Source organism: Typha latifolia, chromosome 15, assembly GCF_019914945.1.
Source record: "Typha latifolia isolate L0001 chromosome 15, TyphaL0001v2, whole genome shotgun sequence".
Lineage (NCBI taxonomy): Eukaryota > Viridiplantae > Streptophyta > Magnoliopsida > Poales > Typhaceae > Typha > Typha latifolia.
This window is the reverse complement of record NC_133100.1, coordinates 1700217-1723013: the sequence shown is the minus strand read 5'-3', so window position 1 is coordinate 1723013 and position 22797 is coordinate 1700217. Positions and strand designations below refer to the sequence as shown.

The 22797-nt window shown below is 34.9% G+C and overlaps 1 protein-coding gene across 3 annotated transcripts in view; it reads left to right on the top strand.

Annotated features, from left to right (window-relative positions):
• The window catches only part of LOC140801855 (probable ubiquitin-like-specific protease 2B), a 31415-nt gene extending 9096 nt beyond the window's left edge, over nucleotides 1-22319 (top strand). The window contains exons 7-16 of one of the 3 annotated variants that reach the window (XM_073157200.1): nucleotides 483-591; nucleotides 1423-1491; nucleotides 2035-2166; nucleotides 5799-5999; nucleotides 6080-6135; nucleotides 6207-6300; nucleotides 12675-12765; nucleotides 19721-19840; nucleotides 20619-21053; nucleotides 21161-22319. In XM_073157200.1, the coding sequence (XP_073013301.1) occupies nucleotides 483-591; nucleotides 1423-1491; nucleotides 2035-2166; nucleotides 5799-5999; nucleotides 6080-6135; nucleotides 6207-6300; nucleotides 12675-12765; nucleotides 19721-19840; nucleotides 20619-21053; nucleotides 21161-21997 (2144 nt within the window). In that variant the 3' untranslated portion in view covers nucleotides 21998-22319. Of the gene's footprint in view, nucleotides 1-482; nucleotides 592-1422; nucleotides 1492-2019; nucleotides 2167-5798; nucleotides 6000-6079; nucleotides 6136-6206; nucleotides 6301-12674; nucleotides 12766-19720; nucleotides 19841-20618; nucleotides 21054-21160 lie in introns of all 3 variants that reach the window. The other 2 variants (XM_073157199.1, XM_073157201.1) reach the window with 2 other exon arrangements.
• Nucleotides 22320-22797: the final 478 nt, after the last annotated feature.

Below are 22797 nucleotides of genomic sequence, written 5' to 3'. Positions count from 1 at the left end.
TTTAATCTGGGTATCAAAATCATGTCTTTCCTTTGCAGTTGAGAACAATATCTTTTTTAATAGTTATGTGAGTTGGGACAACATTCTAGTGTCTTCTGATATACGAAATTTTCAGCTTGTGCAAAGTTCATATTTTATCGACTGGGCAATATCTTGTTGAAGCTAGTGATAAAGGCCTCTTGTACATATAACATAGGTATTTCTAGGTTTTCGGTGGGAATTATAAGAAAATTCTGAATATCTCCTAGTGTTACTCTGTACCTATTGTGGAAACCTAATTGACTTTCTTTCTTTTCTCTTAGTATAGATGTATGAACTTTCATGCTGCTTTACTTGTTACCTGAGTATGATTATGTTGTTAGATATACTGTTATGTTATTATAAGTTGCAATTTTCTAATCTATTAGTTGATTGCAAGATTTTGATGATTTTTCTGTTGCAAGTTGAACTGATATTATCTTTTTCGTTGACGTTATACCTAGAATTTGGCAAGGTAAGATTTGCTGTGACAGATTTGCATTGGTTGGAGAAAGAGCAAAAGATCAAGATTCTTGCACAAAGATACCGGGATATATGGAAGTCAATTTCACAGTAAGATCTTAGAATTCATTCTTTATGTATATCTGTTAATAAAAGTAGCATCAGCTATTTGATTCTTAGCCCAAATTTGATGCCTGAAGCAAGCTATTTCCCATTCAATTTTGATTTGGGCTAGAGATCATGGTTAAAGTTGAGAAGGCTTTAAAGAAACATAACATTTAATTAAATTTTATTAACGCTTGCCAAACTTTTGGTCAGCACTAGACAAGAGAGGACTTCTTGGATAACTATGTTGTCATTTGCATTTTGAAAGATATGATTTAAAATGTGCAGTTTACGCTCATCCATCCAAGCAGCAACCGTCATTAATTTACTTAAATTTTTAAATATGTAGAAAGATGATAAACTCTCGGCGAATGTGGAAGATGATAATTCAATATTTCACCTGCTTTAAACTCCAAGGCACATGCAAGGAGAGGCAAAATAAATACAAGCCCATTTTTAGTGCACCTTCTTAGGTTATTTTGACTCTTTAGGTACAGGTAATTAGATGAATTTGTTTATTTTGTATTCTGGTTTGAGTGGTTTCTTCTAGACCATTTTTTGAAATTATAAAAGGAAATGAAAAATAAAAATTTAAGAATGTATGTAGTCTTCTTAGTTTGATATTGATCAATGCATCAGAAATACCATTTTATAACTGCTTTTGGTAATAGTATAAAACATGTGCAATTATTACATGATGTGCTCACAAAAAAGAATTGAACCAATTGTAGAACATGATGGTACCATCTGCTCCTGTGTCCTCTCTTAGAAAGATAATCTAACTCTACTATCTCTAGTTTGTGCCAATCTCATAATTCTTTTGTTTTGTAATGCCAGTGATGACTTGGTGTGGGACAGTGATGACACAGAGCCCAATTTGCTATTTCCAAGACAATACTTTACTGGGTGAGTGTTTTTATTATTATTTTCGCTACCATTTAGTTGTGCAATCTTCTTAAAAACTTTATTCACTGGTAGCATACTCAAAACATATGCTATGCGCATGAGTGCGTTCGTTCGTCCTTCTATAATTAGAAGGATCTACGTGTAGTTAATTCTTGTCTCTTCCTCCATGCAGTACATATGTCCATGAGCAGTCAATTGTGAACCTAATATTGTCTCTTAGTGTACATGCATAGCATATTGGAAAGCATTTAATTTGCATGTACTTGGTCAATGTATGGTTTTTATTTAGATTTGGTGACTTTCCAAGATGAGGGTTTCCATTGAAGCGATTTTTTTTGTCCCGCAAGGTTTGAAGTTTTTATTTCAGTTTTGGTTTCTCGAAATGTGGATTTCTGTTTGTTTCCTCTGTGGCTTGATTGAATATTGGGTTCACAGTCATGATACTGACAACTGTATAAAGATGTACAATTTCTTTCAGGATGTTTAGCTTTTTTTTTTGTGCATTTCCTACCTTATGCTAAATAATAGAAGGTACTGTCCCAGCATTGTGGAGCCATTTGAGGACGTTATCTACCCCAGAGGAGATCCTGATGCTGTCTCTATAAGTAAAAGAGATATTGAGCTGTTACTACCGGAGACCTTTATCAATGACACCATCATTGATTTTTACATCAAGTAAGAATTATGCAATTGCATGTTCTTTTTCAGTGTTATAATTAGTATTCCTGTGCTAGGAGGTTCCTGTATGTTTGACATCCTTGACTGTTGAATATGTTCCTTTTGGGTGTCTAAAGAAGCCTAATAAGTTCAGATTTTGTGTTTTCTTGTGACCTTATCAGTTTGATCTAATTTATTAGGATGTTTGGAGCCTGATATTAACAAAATCCTGGAGGCTTGTATTCTGGTTTTGTAACATAAATAATTAAAGAATCACATAAATTTTGTTGTGCACAGACTCTCATTATGTGAAGTACACATAAAGTATTTCCTTTATTTTTGGAAGCTAGATTTCTGTAATCTTTTTTAATCTACAAATAGGTCTAAGCAACCCGCAGATTAGTCTGCTTTCAATTATTTTTCCTTGCTGATGCCTGTGAATGATCTGGATGAATGGATTCACATTGTCATGCCAGATGTGAAGCAAATTAAACTCAAGATGGTTTTGATAAAGAATCACATTTATCTGTTGCTTTTGATAACTTTTTTTTGTTGTTATTATCAAATTTAACTGAATACTGCCTTATCAACCTATCTGTATTGTTCCCTCCTCTCCTTCTATCCTTCCTTCAGTTGTTTCCAGAAAAGTTCATGGGAACTTCATGGCTGCTATGGTAACTTTGAGCCTTCTCTCAACGTTATATATCTCATCAATCTTTTAGGTGGACTAGGTTCATTTTGGTGCAAACATGAGCAATGAAGGGTCATATCTACAAGGAGCTGCAGGACATTTTGATTTGATGCTATTTTGAGTATCTTCATCTTCTTTCAAGGGCTAAACACTTACAATCTTATTATTTTCTTTTTGTAGAAGATTTTTTAATATCTTTTTGGTAACAAATGCCAAAAAGAGTATGGAGTCATTGATTCCATCCATATATTCATTTCTTCTCTATGAATTCCTATTATGGTAAGTTCTAGTTTGAGGGACTAATGAAGCCTAAGGATATGAATCTACTCTTCCTAATCTCACTTCGGTATATAATAATGCTTATGCAGATTGTAAACTTTTGGAACGGTGCAGGTGGCGTAAATATGTGCCAACCGGAATATAATAGGCTGAAATTGCACAAGGATTTACTGAGTTTATTTCATAGGATGCTGATAAGCAGATATCAATTGAAAGATCATCTATCTATCATTATATAAAAGATCATTTATCTACCATTCTACTTTGTTATTCATATATTGTAGAAGTTTCTCTCAGGAAGTGTTGGATTGCTTCCCAAGGCCATTACAATTTCTGCAAAATCTTTTTTAGTAAAAGCTATAACTGCAATCAATATTGTCTTTCCTTACCATACATTTACATTATTAACAGCGTATGGTACTAATGCATGAATATGTATGGTTCTTGGTAACCCCTACATGTGGATTGTTCCCATATGCATCGTGTGGCAGAAAGTTAACAATACAAACAGTCTACTAGTATGAAACTTTTATGGTACTGACTGTTGTCTGAAATACCACTTGGTCATTACCTAGGCATCTTAAAATGTTCACATATTTAGTTTGATAGCCTTAGATGCCTCTTAGCTAATTATATAGAAAGTGTTATGTCTATATCAATTCTTGTGCTTCCCGGTCTTCAAATTTAAGAGACTTTTTTGGTTGGTGCTTTGGCTTTTAGGTACTTTAGTTTCAACAGCTTGATCTTGGATGGCAAGGTTCAACATTGACTTGAACCCGACCATCTTTGTATCTTTAGACTGAACATATCCTTAGTTACTCACAAGATACACAAGTTGTTATGAGGCAAACAGTTAGAACTTGAGATATTTGAATAGAATGCCTACATTTCTTAGAAGTTCTTTTCATATGAAGAAAGGAAGGCAAGGTGAGTGTTACGTTGTTCTCTTTATGAAGTTACATAATGGACTGTTCTGATATGATGTGGGCATCATCTTCAATTTGACCAAAATAAAATTGCTTGAGTCCAATTTTGGTATAATTGTTGATTTTTAATTTAAATAATCAATTGAATTAGTCAATTGATAGATATGGTAGCCTATATGCGAGAGATGTCTGCATTGAGTTATTACCTAAATTGGATTAGTCAATTTAGGTAAGACTTAATCAATTGAGATCCTATTAGAAAATAAATTCCTATTAGAATCTCAATTGATAGTTATGGTAAGTTTATATGTAGGGAATGTCCATATTGATTTATTACCTAAATTGGGTTAGTCAATTTAGGTAAGATGATCAATTAGAGTCCTATTAGGAAATAAGTTCCTATTAGAATCAGCTAGAATTAAAGTTGTTAACCTATTTAAGGGTTATTGTATGAGAAACAAGGACAAGTTGGAACAAGATTTATTTGAGATCTCTCACTTTCTTCCCTGTGGTCTTTTTTTTCTTCTCACTCTCCCCCTCTCTCTTTCTTTCTCTCCCTTTCTCCTACTCTGTCTTAAGATTCTTCTCTAATCTCTTCTACTTCCTCTCTAAACCTCTCTCCTTCTTCAATCTCTACTTTTTTGTTGGTTACTGCTGCTGTCTAGAAGATTCCAGTAGTGAAAGAGAATCTTTAGGTGTCCGAACGTGAAGAGGAGGACTTGGTTTCAAAGTAAAAGCACTACTATTTTATTTATTGGTAACATAAACTCTACAGTCTTTCCTTACACCATATTTTAGGCCTTTCTACTATCAACGTACCTATTTGAGAGTTGAGGAAGCTACTGTCTTATCTGAGTGGTTTTCTCTCCTTTCATCTAGTAGTGATCATTTTAATCAATTAACTTTTTATCAGTTATTGCTTACTATATTTTACTTTAGTTACTTGTTTGGGTCGATTGTTCTCCAAACATTGCATTCATACTAGATTTGCATCATGATACCTTTTTCAGAACAGATGTGCACAAAATGATATGTATATATAGACAGTTCATCCATTCCATTTCACATTTCCGATATTAATTTGATCTTTTTGTCAGTCAGAGACCCATAAACAGATTTTTATGCATAACATATATTTATTCATATTCTCGGTATACATCTTTTTAAGCAATGATGCGTCAGCAGTAGTGCCAAACTTTAATTGTATAGAGGAATGAGACAATGATTTATTATTTCGGTGCTTTCGCTAGTTTCCTACTACATTTGGGTAAAGAAGCTTTATTGCATGTTACTTATCTTCACGAATCTAATGTAGTTATATAGGGTGGCCGTTGATTAACCATTAGGCAATGCATAATGATGGCCAACTTGGTTGATCAGATTGTAAGATGGCAGAGCATGTTATATGATCGTGTTCTTTGAGGTAACTTCAACATGTAGGTCCAGTTGAGTTGAATGTGGTGGAAATAAATTTTCTTTTTTTGTTATCATTTTCCCTTTTATAGATAAATTTATAGGCAAGGGAGTGCTAATCTTTGAGATGTAATATGTTTTTCCAATGGAAATATCTTGTTCTGGAATCATCCTCTAGATTTTATCAAAACTAGAAACTAAAAATCAGATCATGTATTTGAAAGTTCCTATAACATCCATGCCATTGAGCTATCTTTTTTATTTAGAACAAAGAACTTCTGTACATATTTACGTGAAGCTTTTACTAAAACAGATTGTAATTGTGATTTTCTTATTTTCAGATACTTGAAGGACAAGATTCAAGCTAATGAGAAGCAAAGGTTCCACTTTTTTAATAGTTTTTTCTTTCGTAAGCTGGCAGACCTTGATAAGGATTCTGGGAAAGCTTCAGGAGGCAGAGCAGCTTTCCTACGTGTCCGTAAGTGGACTCGAAAAGTAAATATATTTGAGAAGGATTACATTTTCATTCCAGTTAACTTCAAGTTAAGAATCTCCTTTTGTACATTTTATGTGTGTGAATAAATCATTTTTGACATCTAAGCTTCTAAACTTTGCATTTCAGCCTTCACTGGAGTCTGCTTGTTATTTGTCATCCTGGAGAAATAGCAACTTTTGGGGGTAAGACCTTTTCTATTTGTTCATTCCATTGCAACCTTTTAGTTATTGTCTCATGCTTTATAATGTTACAGATGGTGACCTAAAGGAATCACCTAAAGTGCCATGTATTTTGCATATGGATTCTATTAAAGGCAGTCATAGTGGTTTGAAGAACATCATCCAAAGGTAGTTCTTGTTTCAAGGAAACTTTCCTAGTTGTATATTGGTTTAGAACTGTCGACATTTAGCATTTGATCTGTCACACGCACACACCATTTTCTTTTGTGGAGGTATAGCTTTCTACTCTTCCTTTTTATTTAGTTTGAGAATTGAGATGGATAACCAGGTATATCCTTTCTATTCCACCAAGTTGTGTGTTGTGCCAGAATATGGAGGGGCCACAGTTTTGATATTTCATTATACGTAAGAAGTTAAAAGGCTTAATCTCTGGATAGCATTTTTTATATGGAACGTGTTTTGTCCTGACACTTTCTTTTCAAAAAAAGCAATTGCTGGTTGATGTCAACCCTTACTAACACTATAGTAGACGAGCATGCCTGATCGCAACCCCTTTGGGATAGTGCCTAATAGAGTGCAAGGTTTCTAACACACCTGCAATACTTGATTATCTACCTATACTATAACACAATTGATTATCTTTATGTTTCCAATATGCTAAGGCTTTTTTTTTTCATCAACTATATGCTAAACTCAATAACCAAAATATTCGACAGTGCCACAGTGCATCTGTGTAAACTCTTAATTAGAAAACATAATTTGGAGATTATTTACAACATCACAAAAATTGGTATACATATTAAATTTGTAGGTTTGACATACAACACAAGCCACATAGGTCTAATAACTACCCTTAATAAGGTAGGATACAAAATGTGACAACTAGTAGTGTGCTACCAAAATAGTGTTGCAGATGACCCCACTATATGCCCTCAGTTGTTTGAAACATGAGGGGTAATAATAAACTCATATCCCAACTCAATAAATAGAACCGTTTTAAAAATCAAATATATAATAGAAAATATACAAGAGTAAACAAATAATGATACGATTCGGGCCGAGTCAGAGCTTGAGTTAGCTTGTGGCGATTTGGCTAGTCGGTTCATGTACGATTCAGTCTTAACCGATTTATGATTTGCTTTAATTGGGTTCTAGCCGAGTCGGCTAGTCGGTTCAGTTTAAGTCAGCTTAGCCTCTATATATATGAGGAGTGCAATCCTAGTTATGTCATGCGAATGATGTTTTGGGTCTAGCCTTCCTCTTTCTCCGTCGTCTATGAATTCTCCCTCTCGTCTCTTTTTGCCCTAGTTGTCCCTATCTTCCGCATGGTTTTCATCCTTGCCATTGTCGCAGTTGGCCAATCATAGCCGTCTAATCCTTTCGCATACGTAGGCCACCACCACCATCCCTTGTCAAGCGACCACCACCACTCTACTTGGCCACCCTACCACCACCAGCACCTTCCCACGACCAGCCACCATCCCTCGTTGCACCTCTCAAGCAGCCCCAAAGTGCAACCTCTATCCAGCCTCCAGTCCTAGCCAGTTTACTAGCCGATTGAATAACCTAGCTGCCCTCCTTGATTCGAACCACCTAGAAACCTAGCTAAGGTTGCCTATACTCCAGGTCAGCCACCTCCAGCCCCAAATCCTAACCAGCCCAAACTAGCCCATGCATGCACTAGTCGGCTTAGTTTAGGGTTTGAACGAAAACCAAAGCTCAAATTTCAGCCCAAATTAGCCCATGCATGCACTAGTCAGCCCAAATTTCAGCCCCCAGACTCCAGTTTTAAGGGCTTGAACCAAACCAAAGCTCTAGCAGATCCAACCAGACCCGAGCCAATCCGTCCATCTTAGGGCTTTCTCACTTTTGATCTTTGTCTAGATCGAAACCTTGAGCCCACTGCATAGCCAACTCTTACCAAGATTTAAACCCATCTCCCAGTCCAATGGCAAGCCTTGATTGACCAAATTGCAGTCCAACTGGCCAAAAGATATGAGCCAGAGCTTTCTTCGTGTCCAAGCCCTAAACCTCATTTCCCTTGTGCTGTGCCTTGTGTTGCCTAAACCCTTCCTAGGGTCATCCAACATCGCCTTAATCACTCAGGGCTCACGAACTCACCAACTATAGGGTGAGACACACCCTTAGCTCGGATCAGCCCTGTGCGCACAACCAAGCTAGATCAATCACCTTCAACTTTGGGCTACTCTAGTCTTAGTCGGATGCCCCCAAGCCTTCAATTTGCAACAATAACTAATATTTAAATTGAAGCATCAAAGCATAATGCATAATCAAATCCATCATACCATATAAGATAAATCACTGATACACTAGAGCACAATTAAAATTTCAAAATATGTCAATTTAGATAACCATCGTCAATGTTAGCCCACTGACAAGCTTGCCCATTTTAACTTTGGGATACCAGAGTATCAGTGTATTAGTTTCGCTGATAGAACTCATTCCTATTAGCCCTTAGGGTACCATAGTTCGTCCTATTTATACTTCGGGATATCATAGTTTTTAGAGGATTGCCATATTGATGGCATGTCTCTTGCCAACTATGGGTCGGCACACCTTATAATACAATTCTAATATATTTTTCAGGGGATTTAGAGATATTTTTGATTTGAATACCATCACGCAGCCGTGACATCAAAATTCACTCACGAGTTAGTAGAGCCTTATTTGGTTTGAGGTTAAGCTCCGAACTCTTCTTAGTCTTGATTTTTAGAGAGTAAACTTGATTAGATGTGAAAAAGATAAAAAATATTTGGTTACTGAACTAGTTTAGGGGGTCCCTTAACCAGTTCAGGGGGGTTCCTTAAACTCAAAGCAAACAAGGCCTAGAGGTCTAAAAAATTATTATTATAAGTAAGTTTTCTATTTTAGTAATTACCGAGATTAGTATTATATTGCCCATTCATCGTAGATGCTTTCCCAAAACTTCCATTACCCTTTCTAAAGGTACGCCCCTCATTTATAGCTAGAGTGGCAACATTAGAATCACTCTCCAGTCTAAAAGTACAATTTTGTCATGCACAAAGCAACTCATATTCAGTGGTAAGGAACTAAGGTAATATCGATATAACGATATTGATATGCTAGATTTATGTCTTAACTTGCCAATATTTTAAGAATAAAAGTTTAAGTAGACATTCATTAATCATTAATACACTTACAAAGACTACTTTATGCAACATATATTTGCATATACATGCCATGTGTAAATCTTTGCGCATATGGAAATCCCAACAATACTCAGTTATATCAATATAAGGCTTTGCTTTGTTCTCTTCAACAATCCTCATAATTTCTTTCTTTACTTGTTGTAAGAAGTAGCAGATATATTCTATTTGCGGTCTTTTCTCCTTGTCAACCTTCCTTCAAACAGTATAAAGAGGCTCTATTATGTGAATAATTTCTTGAACCATATCCTAAAATTTAGTGGCTTAAATAATATTTCAACCATCTTGCTAATTTCTAACTATGAAAATCCGGAGTTGTTCCACACTTCGGAAGTAAACATGGCCTTATGCACTAATTTCTTCTGCAATTTAGAGTTAAATACAATAAAATTTATAGCAAGCCTCGTTGGCCCAGGTCGAAGAAGCTCTATTGGTGTATTTGTTTATAAGAGCATGCACCCAATGATGATTATATATAAATTTGGATATATATTGAGCCTTTTCCACTGTCTTCAAAACCATTCAGCTGCCCATTGCCTTTCTTGATTGTTAACAAGATACTAAGTTAATTATATTCAACTAAAGAACATAAAATTAATTATCTCACTAATCAAATCATTAGTATTAATCTAGTTATTAACTCAAGAAATCTAGTTTAGCAGAGCATGATATCTTTGAAGAAACATTAGCATATCTTTGTTTTGTTATGTATAACTAGTTATTTTTAGATATAGCAAGATTATTTCAAATAGAAGACCACCTTCTCCCTTTTTTCCTAAATCCTAGTAATATACATTAGCTAATTCATAAATTCAATTATTGATTAAATAAAGGTTTATTCAATTTTGATGTCCATCACAGTTTGTTGGTCACATAGTTTTTTAAATGTCTGAGTTATGTAGCAATCACGTAAAACTTGAGCCTTTTCTCTTTATTTAAGTTAATGCAAAAGATGAATTTTAAATACATCCATTTAGTTTTCATGACAATTTTAGATTTAACTGCTGTCTTATACTTGGTCTGTTAAGGATATGCATGACTTTATCATTTTGTGTTAATACTACAAGGCTTACAAGCTGCTAATATGGATCAGGTAGCGAACAAGCATTGCAAGATGTCTTATTTCTTGGGCAAATTTGTTTCTAGTAGGTGGTCAGTTAGCTGTACAATGAATACACTGTCTTTGAAGTTTTGACAACCATATGATAGCATATTAATGTGATTTTATAGAGCAGTGATTTTAGAAGTTAGAATAATATCATTTTCTGAGTACTTTTTGTGCATAGTTTTTATTGTACTTGTTTATTGCAGCCTCTGATTATCACGATTTTCATCATACTAGTGCAATTCTTGAGTTCCATGATCTTTTAGGTGGTCCTTTTTTTTTATTATTGAACATCTCTATGAGACCTCAAACAAAGTTGTTTTTCTTGGAGAATTCTTTAGTACCCCAGAATTAACCCCGAAGGTTACCACACCCGCCAATCGATGGATAACGTCTCAACCCTGCTGAGTTATCACACTTAGATGTGAGTCGGTGACTTTTGAGTTTTTCTTGTGGGAGTACACTTAGAATTTCCCTTCATATACTGATATTCTCGAGCTTAAAAGTTTTGATATCAAAGGATCTTTAAGTTGGTTTGAACCTGGAGTATGCTTAGAAGTTCCTTAAGTACCTCAGATCGCAGATGTTTTATATGTTTGGGGTGGGGGTAGGAATGGAAAAGATCAGAGTAGTTAGCTTTTGCATGACACAAGTTTTCAGATATTTCTTTACTGTGCCGACATATACTTGTAGAGTTTGCTTTGTGCTCATGCCATCTATTTGTGTGTGCACATGGATCTCTCCACAAAGAACACAATCATATAGTAACTTGAGTGCTTTCCCTTTTACTCTTATGATTTTTAAGATCTTTACAGTATTTCTTGTAGGCCTTTATGGAATTCAACTTCAGCTGTTAATTTCCAAATTTTGGGGACTTTTGTAAAGTTACTAGTCTAGTGATTAATTTTTGTAACAAATTAACAGGAAATGGTTCTAGTTAGGATTTCATCAACAGGATATTGTGTTTGCTGTTATTTTACTTATTGCTACTTGGGGCAAATTGCTTTACTTGATTTCTACAAATATTCCAATGTATCTTAGGACAGCTTGAAGATTCATGCCACTTGTATAGAGGAGTAAGGGGTTGTTTCTTACCACAATCTACCCTAAGGAAGTAGACATTTTATAAGAGACTTAAGGCTGAAAAGGAGGACAAACAGGAAGAAGAGGAGGGTGCCATATGAAAAGGAAGAAAAACTTGAGTTAAAAATAGGAGAAAGGGAGAAAACAGAACTAGTTTGAAGACTTCTCTTGTTTCTTAGTCTTTATGTTAAATCGTTCTGATCTGTTTGAGGCTTGGGCTACAAGAAATAATAAAGAAGAGGATGTGTATACTTTTATATCAGATTGTTTCTCTTTATTCATCTCTTTATTCCTTACATCTTAACTTTCGAATACCTGAGGAGTTTCTTTTAGGCATGCTATCCCTGCCTTATTTTATCCTTCAAAGTTAATTGGAAGTACTCTTCTTATGATTGATATTTTATAAGTAATTCCAGATGAATCAGATCTGCTTGTATTCATAGATTTGGTCATCACGTTTGATCTACGTTTGATAAGCCTCTTAATTTGGCAATGGAAATGTTGGATTTCAATGTCTCTTACATGTTGGAGGAGGCATGGCCAAAGGATCCAATAAGTTGAACAGGCATATTCATCTTATCCGTCGGCAAATAGAGCCATATTAATGTGATTCATTAATTGCATGCGAAAAAGTTCATATTTTTCGTGAAAAAGATGGTTTGCTAATCCAAGTAGGTTCTTTTCTGCATGGTAAGGTAGCAAATATGCTAATGATTTAAGATGGATTTGACTCAAAACTCCCCAATCAGAAGTCAAACAGAGATCTCTTCAGTTAATTCCATTTTAAGTTTCAGCCAATAGCTTGAATTTTTTATATACAGTATAGTCAAATTACTATGCACATAGCATATGGCAGCAATCCTAGGAGGTTTTCACTGACCAACCTGCGATTTGTCTTAAAATAAGTGTCATATCTTTTGGAGTTTAAAGACTGTACAGAAATAATTGCTTTAATTTAGGTTTTCTTGTTCCATTGTTATCTGTAATTCTGTACATTGAAGTTTCACTCTAAATGCCTTGACTGGTCATCTCATCTAGCACGTCTTCATCTTGTTGGTTTTTACCTTTCTACTAACATGGAATTATTTGACTTCTTATTGTTGTAATCTTTTGCTTGATACTTGCTCGTTCTTGTTACTGATGATGCTTCTCTTTGCGAGTGCTAGTTACTTATGGGAGGAATGGAAGGAAAGACACCCTGAATTTCCTGATGATAATTCAGCAGAGTTCTTAAACTTAAGATTTGTCTCACTTGAGGTATACTTCTCTTTGTCAACAATTTGATTATAATCTTTTTTGATGTCTCCGAAGTTTATTATTCTAAGGTACTATTTTATTTATCACTGACTATGGGTAAAATGATATTTTTAGTTCAGTTAGTTATAACTTATAATGTTGAAGTCAATTTTGTGATTGCCTCTAGGATACATTAGTCAATTTGTTAACTCCTCCTGCATACTCATTAGTCCTTCTGGCTTGTGAGATTGTCTTGATCATTTAAAGGAACAAATTTCTGTTGAAAGTTTCATCCTAACCTTTTGAAAATTACTGTTTAGCTGAATGTGCATTTAAGGCTTGAAGTTTTGTTCAAAAGAACCTGGGTGGGGTCTTGCTCTAGTAAAACTTGAATGTGCTTCTGGTAGATCTTATGATTATCAAATGATCTTATATTTGTTCAAACTTCGAGTTAAATCAGATCTGTCAGCACCTCTCAGTTCAGTTCATTCTGGTTAGGCTATGATTCATTAGTACTCTAATTGGTCTTTATGGTAGGTTGCCTTTGAATATTCAAGTTCATTACACTTGGTTCTAAGATAAACCTACTTACCTGGTGTACCATTGAATCTACTCCAGTATCACTTTTGATTGGATTAGTGAAAACTTTTGCATTTCTATGCACTTGTCTGCTTTAGCTTTTTTGTGCCATCATTCTTTCTAGATGTCCATAGGAAGTAAGGCTACATTAAGATTAAGAGAAATCTAGAATAGTTATATCTATTCTTTTACTTCTAAAATTGTACCTCAAATCTAGATGCATGTATTCTAATGTTCAATTGTAATTTAGAATAGTGGTGTGATAGTTACATTTGATGTGATATAAAGTGAATGTAAAGAAGGAAAAAAGAGGTTTTGTATCATAAATTTATGAAATTACCCTTTGATATGACATAAAGTCGAATAATGGGATGGATTGACTAATTATAGTTGTGCAATGCCTATATGTTACCATTGTCTATGTATACAATAACTACATATAACAGCCTCTGTATGTGCAATGGATATATATTAATATAAGCTAGTTATGCAATGCTTGCAAGGTTGCCGGTATGCATGCAATGCTTGAGAGTAATGAAGCACGAACACGAACACGACACAGACACAGCGACACGGTAAATTTTGAAAATATAGGACACGGACATGGCATAGGACACGGCGAAATAGATAAATAAATAAATAAAAAATATATATTATTGATACATGCAATCTAATAGTGTTAAATACACATACTATTAAATACACATACATCAAGCTATAAGAACTAAGAAGTATCATTTAAAGAACTAAGAAGTATATATCAAGAATTAATTTAAAGGTAAGAACAAATTGAAAGACAATCAAAAGTGTACAAAATTCTAAAAAGGCATCGAATTAACATTACAAGCCCCAAAATTGCAAAACATGTCCAACTGTCCAAGTAACTGAGTTCCACATAAGTTTAAAAACTAACAATCATTACAAAATAGCAACATAAGGTAGATCATTCATCTTCAGTTGGCTCATTGCCTTCATCAATAAACATTATAGTCTCCAAATCCGGTTCATTAATTGAGAGATTAGTAAACTCTAATATTCCTGCACCATTAAAGGAATCATTCGAATTTTCTCCGACATCCCACATCTTGGTTTCTCTCTCAAATAATCTGGAGACCTCCTTGATAGAAGGCGAATATTAGTATGCACATATACTAAATCTTTAGTTCTCTGTGGAGTTAATCTCTTTCTTTTTCAATGAATGGATGAAAGAATAGGTGCTCTAGTTCCTCTCACAACTTGAAGAAGAGCAAGGTTGCCCAAGTAACCTAAGTGTTAAATTCTGAAGAATAGGGGCAGAAGCACCATGAGCAACCCACCACATGTTTGGACATTTATGTCTGCTATCGAATCATACTCGGTAAAACTTTTGGTTGATGTGGAGAAACTAGTATACTCTTGGTATACCATTTTTTGTTCTTCTGCATTTGAAAATAACCTTTTTAAGCATTTATTTCTCATATTAGAAATTTTCAAACCATTATGCGGTGGTACACGATTTGGATCCTCTTGAATTCATGATGAGCTGTAATACCTATTAACATAATCATCTAATTAGTAAACAATAGCAATGAAAGAATAATAAAATATTTAATCATAAGAAAGTGGACTATAGAAATTAAGTTAACCTTAGATTCAAAGAATGTGCTAAGCAATGTAGTGGTGTATTGCTTTTGTCCCATCTATCCACTAGGATCTTGTGCACCACTGAATAAAAAATAGATTCCTCGCCTTCTTTCTTGTTTTCATCCATAAATATGACCGTCTTCACCTTTTCAATTATTGTATCCTATATTTCATATATCAAATGTAAGCATAGTTTATTTGTGTTTGCAACCCGTAGCATACTGTATATGGGCTCTGTGAAGGCAAGTATATATTCAATTTTATCCCACCAAAGGTCATCGATGACTTTATCTTTAACAAATTGTGCTTTGCCAATATCTTCTTCCATGTAAGAACTCCATTTATTACTGATTACTATTGATTGAAGACCCTTCTTGATCTTCTTGAATCTTTTCAACATTATAATCACCGAAGCAAAGCGAATCTCCGCAATAGCAAGCAATTTTAAGTTGACAAATTTATTAAAGATAGCCAACTTCATTGAATGTTGCATGATGAAATTTTTTATGCACATTACATCCTCTGTAATTACTAAAATCTAGCTACACTCATCAAACACAATCTCATTTGCTTCAGTGTTTTTTGCTGCACATGTTCTTCAAAGGTAGGTTGAGAGTATGAACTACACATGAAGTCCAAAAAATGTGAAAAAATCTTGCTTCAAGAAGTATCCTTGCTGCCTTACAAACATGTGCATTATCCGTAATCACTTGGACTACATTATGAGGCACAACCTCTTCAATGATTTTAATGATCAAATTAGAGATAAAAAATGTCTTTATATTCTCAGTCAAGAACACAGGGTCACTCTCAGTCACTGCTAAAAAATTTATAAGCGGTCTCCTTTGTGCATCAGTCCAACCATTATATACAATACTCAGCCTTTTCTCCCCCCATGTGCTTCTAATAGGGTTTAGCAACATTTCAATATTTGCTCTCTCTTGTTGAAGTAGTGTAGTTCTCAACATATTGTACCCAAGGGGCACAAATCTAGAAATATTATTATTTGCTGCAAATTGAAAGACTCTAACATAGTGAGGGTTTCTTGCCAGATGAAAAGGCAACCTAGCTGAATAAAACATTCTTGCAATCTCATAATATAATTGATTGCGAGCACCAAAATTAAATGACTTCTCAATAAGTGTCATTCATATTGCTCTTTTTTTTCTTGATGTCCCTCCTATATTAAAACCTACACCTCCAACTGAGCTACTAGAAGATGCCACTTGTCCAAATTTTGGCAAAGAAATTTGTTTAGACATCAAATTTTTAATTTTCAACTCTGCCATATCAACAACCCTTTTCATTTCCATAACATGTTCACTACTCACTTTTGGACAAAATTGACCCGACTCGTTAAATATTAGCTAAAATTTTAGTTTGGGTTTTGGATTTGGGTTAACAAAATTGACCCGACCCGACCCGACCCGACCCATTAAATATTAGCCAAAATTTCTACCTTGTCCCGTGAGAGTCCCAACAGTGTCTCGCACATGTCCTATTTTTTTTAAAATTTTTTTAATTACGGATACTTTGGACCCATTACGGATACTCTGGACCCACGAACACCTCTTGGGAGAGGTGTCCGTGATTCATTGCTTGAGAGGGAAGTCGTTATGCTTGCAATGCTTTAGTTTGGGTTTCTACCTTGTCCCGCCCGTGTCCCAGCAGTGTCTCGCACATGTCCCATTTTTTAAATTTTTTTTAATTTACGGATACTCTGGACCCACGAACACCTCCTCTTGGGAGAGGTGTCCGTGCTTCATTGCTTGAGAGGGAAGTCGTTATGCTTGCAATGCTTTAGTTTGGGTTTCTACCTTGTCCCGCCCATGTCCCAGCAGTGTCTCGCACATGTCCCATTTTTTTAATTTTTTTTAATTTACGGATACTCTGGACCCACGAACACCTCCTCTTGGGAGAGGTGTCCGTGCTTCATTGCTTGAGGGGGAAGTCGTTATGCGTGCGATGCTTTAGTATGAAGCCATTTTGTGTGCAATGCTTTTGAAAGCCGCAATGTGTAGCAAAGCTTCTGCTTAAAGCTGCTACATGTGCAATGCTTAAGAGGGAAGCCCGATCTACGCGTCTAATACTTCGTAGTTGGCACTACGTGTGCAATTGCATCATCAGGGGATTATACATATGCATTGTGCAATTGTATTCTAAAGGGAGTATACGTATGTAATGATTATATATGACATTCCTATGTATGCAGTGGCTATATATTACCATTGTTTAAGTATGCAATGATTAAATTATTACCACTGTCTACGTATGCATTGGCTAACATATAACATTCACGGAGTTATGCAATAGCTACATGTCAATTCTCTTGTATACAATGAGTACATAATATGATGTATGTATAAAACCAATAAACCAAGACCATAGTAACATTCTTTACGTATGCAATGGTTTTATATTACCATTGTCTATGTATGTAGTGACTACATATAACACTCTTAATGTATGGAATGAATATATATTACCATTGGATATGTATGCAATGACTATATATTATTATTCTCTATATATGCAATGGGTACACATGTTATATCTATTTTGACTATTAGAATTAACACCCATCTTGAGCGTCAGAATTATTATTTTGCCCTTCAAACTTGGTTTTGATATGTTATACCTATTTTTTCTAAAACATGGTTACCAACTATTAGCACCTGTTTTGTCTATGAAATTTATTATTTCTCCCTCTAAACCTAGTTTTAAGATATTATAAGTTTTTCCTAAAACATGGTTAAGAAATATTAACACCTGTTTTGACCGCTTAAATTACTATTTCCCCTTTAAACTTGCTATTAACATGTTATACCCGTTTTTCCTGAAACATGGTTAAGAAATATTAATACCTATTTTGATCATTAAAATTACTATTTTTATTTAAACCTGATTTTCACATGTTATACCCATTTTTCTTAAAACATGGTTGACAAATATTAACAGTCATTTTGTTCGCTAAAGTTATTATTTTGCCCTTTAAACTTGGTTTTCACATGTTATACCTGTTTTATCTAAAACATGGTTAAGAGATTGGTGGGTGGTAGGAAAGAGAATATATGTAGGAAAATTGAGCGAAAACATTTAATTTTTTGGAATGAGATAGATGAGTGGTAGGAGAGAGCAGAGGATTTTTAAAATAATTTTAGTCAAATCAAGAGTAAAATGGTAATTTGGTTTATATGTGGTATAAGATTTAATTTGGATGAATATTGTTTCTATCTAGGGCTGGAAAACTATGATGTTTACTTGCTAATATGGAATAGTGTACCAAATCTAGAACAGGGAAAAAAATAATCCTAAAGCGAATGAGGGCCAAACTATTAAGTAGAAACTTAACTGTCCTATATGATTCTAGATTTTGAGCTCACTGAGATAGTTGTGGATTTTCCAATTTAGTTATTATAACCAGTATTTGTAGTTTTCACCTTGCTAGATAGTACTATTAGCATGGATTGATAGTTTGATACTCAATATGTATCGTGACAGTGAGTTATCAGTACCAATATGTGGGAGTATCTCAATACTTCATCATTGCCACTCATGCCGACCCATTCTATCAGGAATTGAGCATATCTTACTTTAAACAAAACCTAATTTAAGATATCTTTCATCCTTTTAGTACCTCTTTGCCTTTTGGTGTTTGAGTCATATAAATTATACGTAAGATTTAAAAAATAAAAGGAAATATTTGATTATTTGCCAAGTTATTTGCCTTAACTTAGAAAATCTAAGAAAAATAAGGGAAACTTATGGGATTAGAATTTAATTACATGTGTTACACTAATATATAATTATATAATGTCGGAAGGCTTTAATTTAGCACCTAAAACTAATTGAAGGCCCTAAAAATGTTTAAAGATTATTTCTTTGGTTGTCAAGGACATTCGGTGTTTCGTGGCACACCGGCTTGGCATGACATGTGCCATCGATATATACCGTGCCGAGCCAATGTTAGCACATCCCTTGCCAGCTAGTAGTTCACCACTGGTACACTGGCATGCCTATGGGTCACACTCGTAATTAGGGTTTTTAGGGTATTTATACATATTCTAAGTTCTAATATATGTATTGAAGCTTACATTAGAATGCTATCCCTAGATGATGTTGCAAAAGATTTAAATATAGCAATAGTCAAGTAGAAATACAACACATAATATCAAATAATTATCAAAATTTTCCCTTTCCCTTTTATTTGTATATTTTGAAGAGTAATTTACATAGATCTAGCACAAAATGCTAGATCTATGTAGATTGATCTGTATACATGATAGATCTAGCTTCATTTTGCTACATTTAGGATGGTTAATCGCTGATTTGGTTTCTAAACCAAAGAAAAGAGGAAGAGAAAATAAGAAAATAAGCCTACAAAAATAGAGACATCAAAGAGGGATATCTTTGAGTAAGCTAAATAGATATCGGGCAACACTCATGATGTGCTGCTCGATAATCTAGCTGTATCGAGCGATACAAAAAGTGGCACAAGAGAACTCATTTCATCTTCATATATCTTATGGATGCCCTTTTGTAATAGATGCTTGGTGCTACCTAGAAATGCAATATATATCTTATGGATGCCCTTTTAAGTGTTTTTCCTGTCATTGTTTGTGTACTTTGAAGTTGGATTATTGTTGCAGTTATGTCTGTATATAGATTTATACACTTTTCTTGTTGTCTTAAATACTGCAGTATGTAGCCAAACTTTTACTTTTAAGTATTTTCTTTATGACTAATAGCTCGTTATCTGTTCTTCGTGTCTTAGTTGCCTCAACAGGAGAACTCGTTTGACTGTGGCCTTTTCTTACTCCATTATGTAGAGCTGTTTCTGCAAGATGCTCCAATTGCTTTCAACCCATTCAAAATTACCAAGTTCTCTAGCTTTGTAAGTTGGTTTTTTTATCTGAATTTCTATACTTCAATAGACGGCAATATTTTTGCTGACTTTGAAAAATCAAGATATGGAGTGATTTTATACCGTCAATCTATTTCATAAAGAAATTCCCACATGCTGTGTTTAGATCACATATGCTCCAATGTATTGTTTATAATTTGTTGACTTAATCGTGCAGCCATTGTATATGGGCTCAAGATTCTCTGTCTATCTGGGTTTTTGTAGCTTTTACTTAAAAAAAAAAATTCAAAAGATGGATATGTTCATTCTTCCTTTTCTTCTTAGAAACCCAAATACTTTGCATGGGCCTCCACAAGTTCCAATTGAGTAATCGTGCTTTTGGATACTCTTGCAGACAGGTTTGCAAGCTATGTAATTTATTCTGTTAAAACTAAGTCAGAACTCTGAGAATACTTGAGGACCAACCAATTTTATGAAGCACAGATTATAATCAAAGTACTTATTAATGGCTTGTAACTTTGTGGAATTATGTCTCTTTTGTATGTTGAATTATGCTATATAACTATGTAAGTGAGATGTCAATGCATTTTTGGAAAGTATTCTAGTATCCGTAAAACCATAGGGAGAAACTAGGTGATACCATCATTTACTAGTTTTTGTTGGATACTGCTTGAAAAGAAGGACGCTAACAATAATCAAGGTCCCTGAGTTCCATCTAAAGCACCAGATACTCTAGGTTTTCTCACATAATACAATGAACTATGAATTTTATGCCTTTCTGTCTTATTCTAGACATGTTTTCTTTCAGCTCAGTGCTGAATGGTTTCCACCTGCTGATGCTTCTCTGAAGCGTTCTCTAATCCGGAAGCTGATATATGAACTTCTAGACGACTCCTCTCAGAAAAATGTCCCCTCATGCAGAAATGGACATCTTACCAAAGGGTATACTGAGAATAATGATGTTGAGCAAGAACCAATTGTCGAGTATCTTGTTGAGCGCTGCTGCCCTGCCAAACTGGTTGATCCAGTATATCCGATTCCATCTAGTGATGGAGGAATTGAAACCAAAGTGTTAGCCAGATCTCATGTTTGTGCTGCTGAATCTGATGGGAGAACTGGACTTGTTTTGGAGAACAATCTTGAAACAGGGTCAATTTCTGTATCTTCCATAGAGGACGGAAAATACACTCATCAGCATGATTCACCTTGTCAGATGCTTACATCAGCAACTTGCACTCATGAGGTATTCCCTTTTCCTTGCCGGATTAGTATAACCAATTTTTTTTAGTATCACTTCTAGATTAATTTCTCTCCTTTTTTTTTTTCCTTATGATTGTATGTAACTACTAGGAACGTCTGGATAAGGAGCTGGCTCAGTCAGGCCTAGATGGAGAAGATAGCCGGCTGCCGGTTGTAAGTGCTCACAGCCAAATTTGTTCATCCTCCTGCTCCCACAAGGACGGAATAAATGAGACGAAAGATAGTTCAACGGAAGGGAAGGATAACTATGTGGATTCTTCCCTTGAATCTCTAAATGCTGCGATTGTAGTTTCTAATGAAGATGAAGCAATAAAAACAGGAACCCCCCTGACTGAAAATTTTGGATATGTTCCGGATAGCCCAACTTTATCTTCTGGTGAGAAACTCAATGTCTGTGCTGAAGGTTCTCAGATAAGCCCGATTAATCCAGAGGATGGGAACTGCAAGGTTGCTCAGGAGATTGACAAAATCAAGCTAGATGTTGATGATGGTGTAGGTAGTAAGGAAACTAAAACAAATGAGGATGAGTTTTGTACCAGTGAAGCGATAACCGGTGCAATTGAGGCTGGAGATAGAATTGTTGATGATTGCATGGAACTTGACAGTAGAAAGGCAGATAGTGGAGCTATTCAAGATAACCAGGCTGATGGCAATACCATGGCAATGGATGGTGATGATGCTGTGCGTCAGAAAGTAAATACCTACGAGCCAGAGACGGTGCTTTCTGACGAGGCTTGTCGAGAGAATGTTCCTTCTGCATCATTCCATGACATAGTAATTACTGATGACGAGAGTCCTTTGAATAGAGATGAGGTATTAGTTGATGATACAAGAACAGAACCACAACCCAGTAAACGACGTAAGATTTTGATCCCAGAAGGAGTTAGAAGGCGCACACGGAGCTCTGTAAGGGATTCCTCCACTTGATATTTCTGTAGCATGGTCTCTGCCCACTTGTAAATGTTCCTTGTAAAATAGGGGACCTCCTTTGTGAAAGTGCTTATAGAAAATCATCTTGCAGCATTAGTTGCCACTCGCTCTCTTATGTCTTAACTATGGACAAATATATAGTGTTTGTTGTCACATTTTTTGTCGTCAAGCAGGAACTTTGTAGCAGCTGAAATATCCTGTGTATAATTTCTGAAACTCTGTAGGCGAAGTCAGTATCTTGTCTTTGTTGGTAAGATATCTGCCTCATCTAATTGTAAAAATAAAAAAAAAAAGCACTGTCAAAGCTACTTGTCCCAAACTCTTTTGTTGACGCTTAGCTTCTCAGCTAAACCTCAGTTGAACGAAATTCGAGTTGCAATATGAATTCTACATTGATTAGAAAATGAGAAAAAATGTAAATCACCTTCTAGAGGACACAGCATATTCCCTAGAATTTCCTTTTGTTCATACTTTACCTGCAAAGGGTTGTGAAGTGATTCTTTTTTCTTATTTATTATATGGTATACATGCAAACACTTTATACAGTATACATGCAAAATAGGTCCTCTTTAATGTGTTCCTTTTAAGAGGCTTATAAGTTTAGGCATTACTATTTTGATGCGAACTTGGTTATATTTGATCATATCATAGGGACATTGAGCTCTATGGATTGAGGCTATTTATCCTTTAATTGGTTCATACTTATATAAGCTCATAATACAAGTTTAGTTAAGTCATATAAGCCACTAAGATAAGTTTAATTAAATCATTTAAGTTACTAAGACAAGTTTAATTAA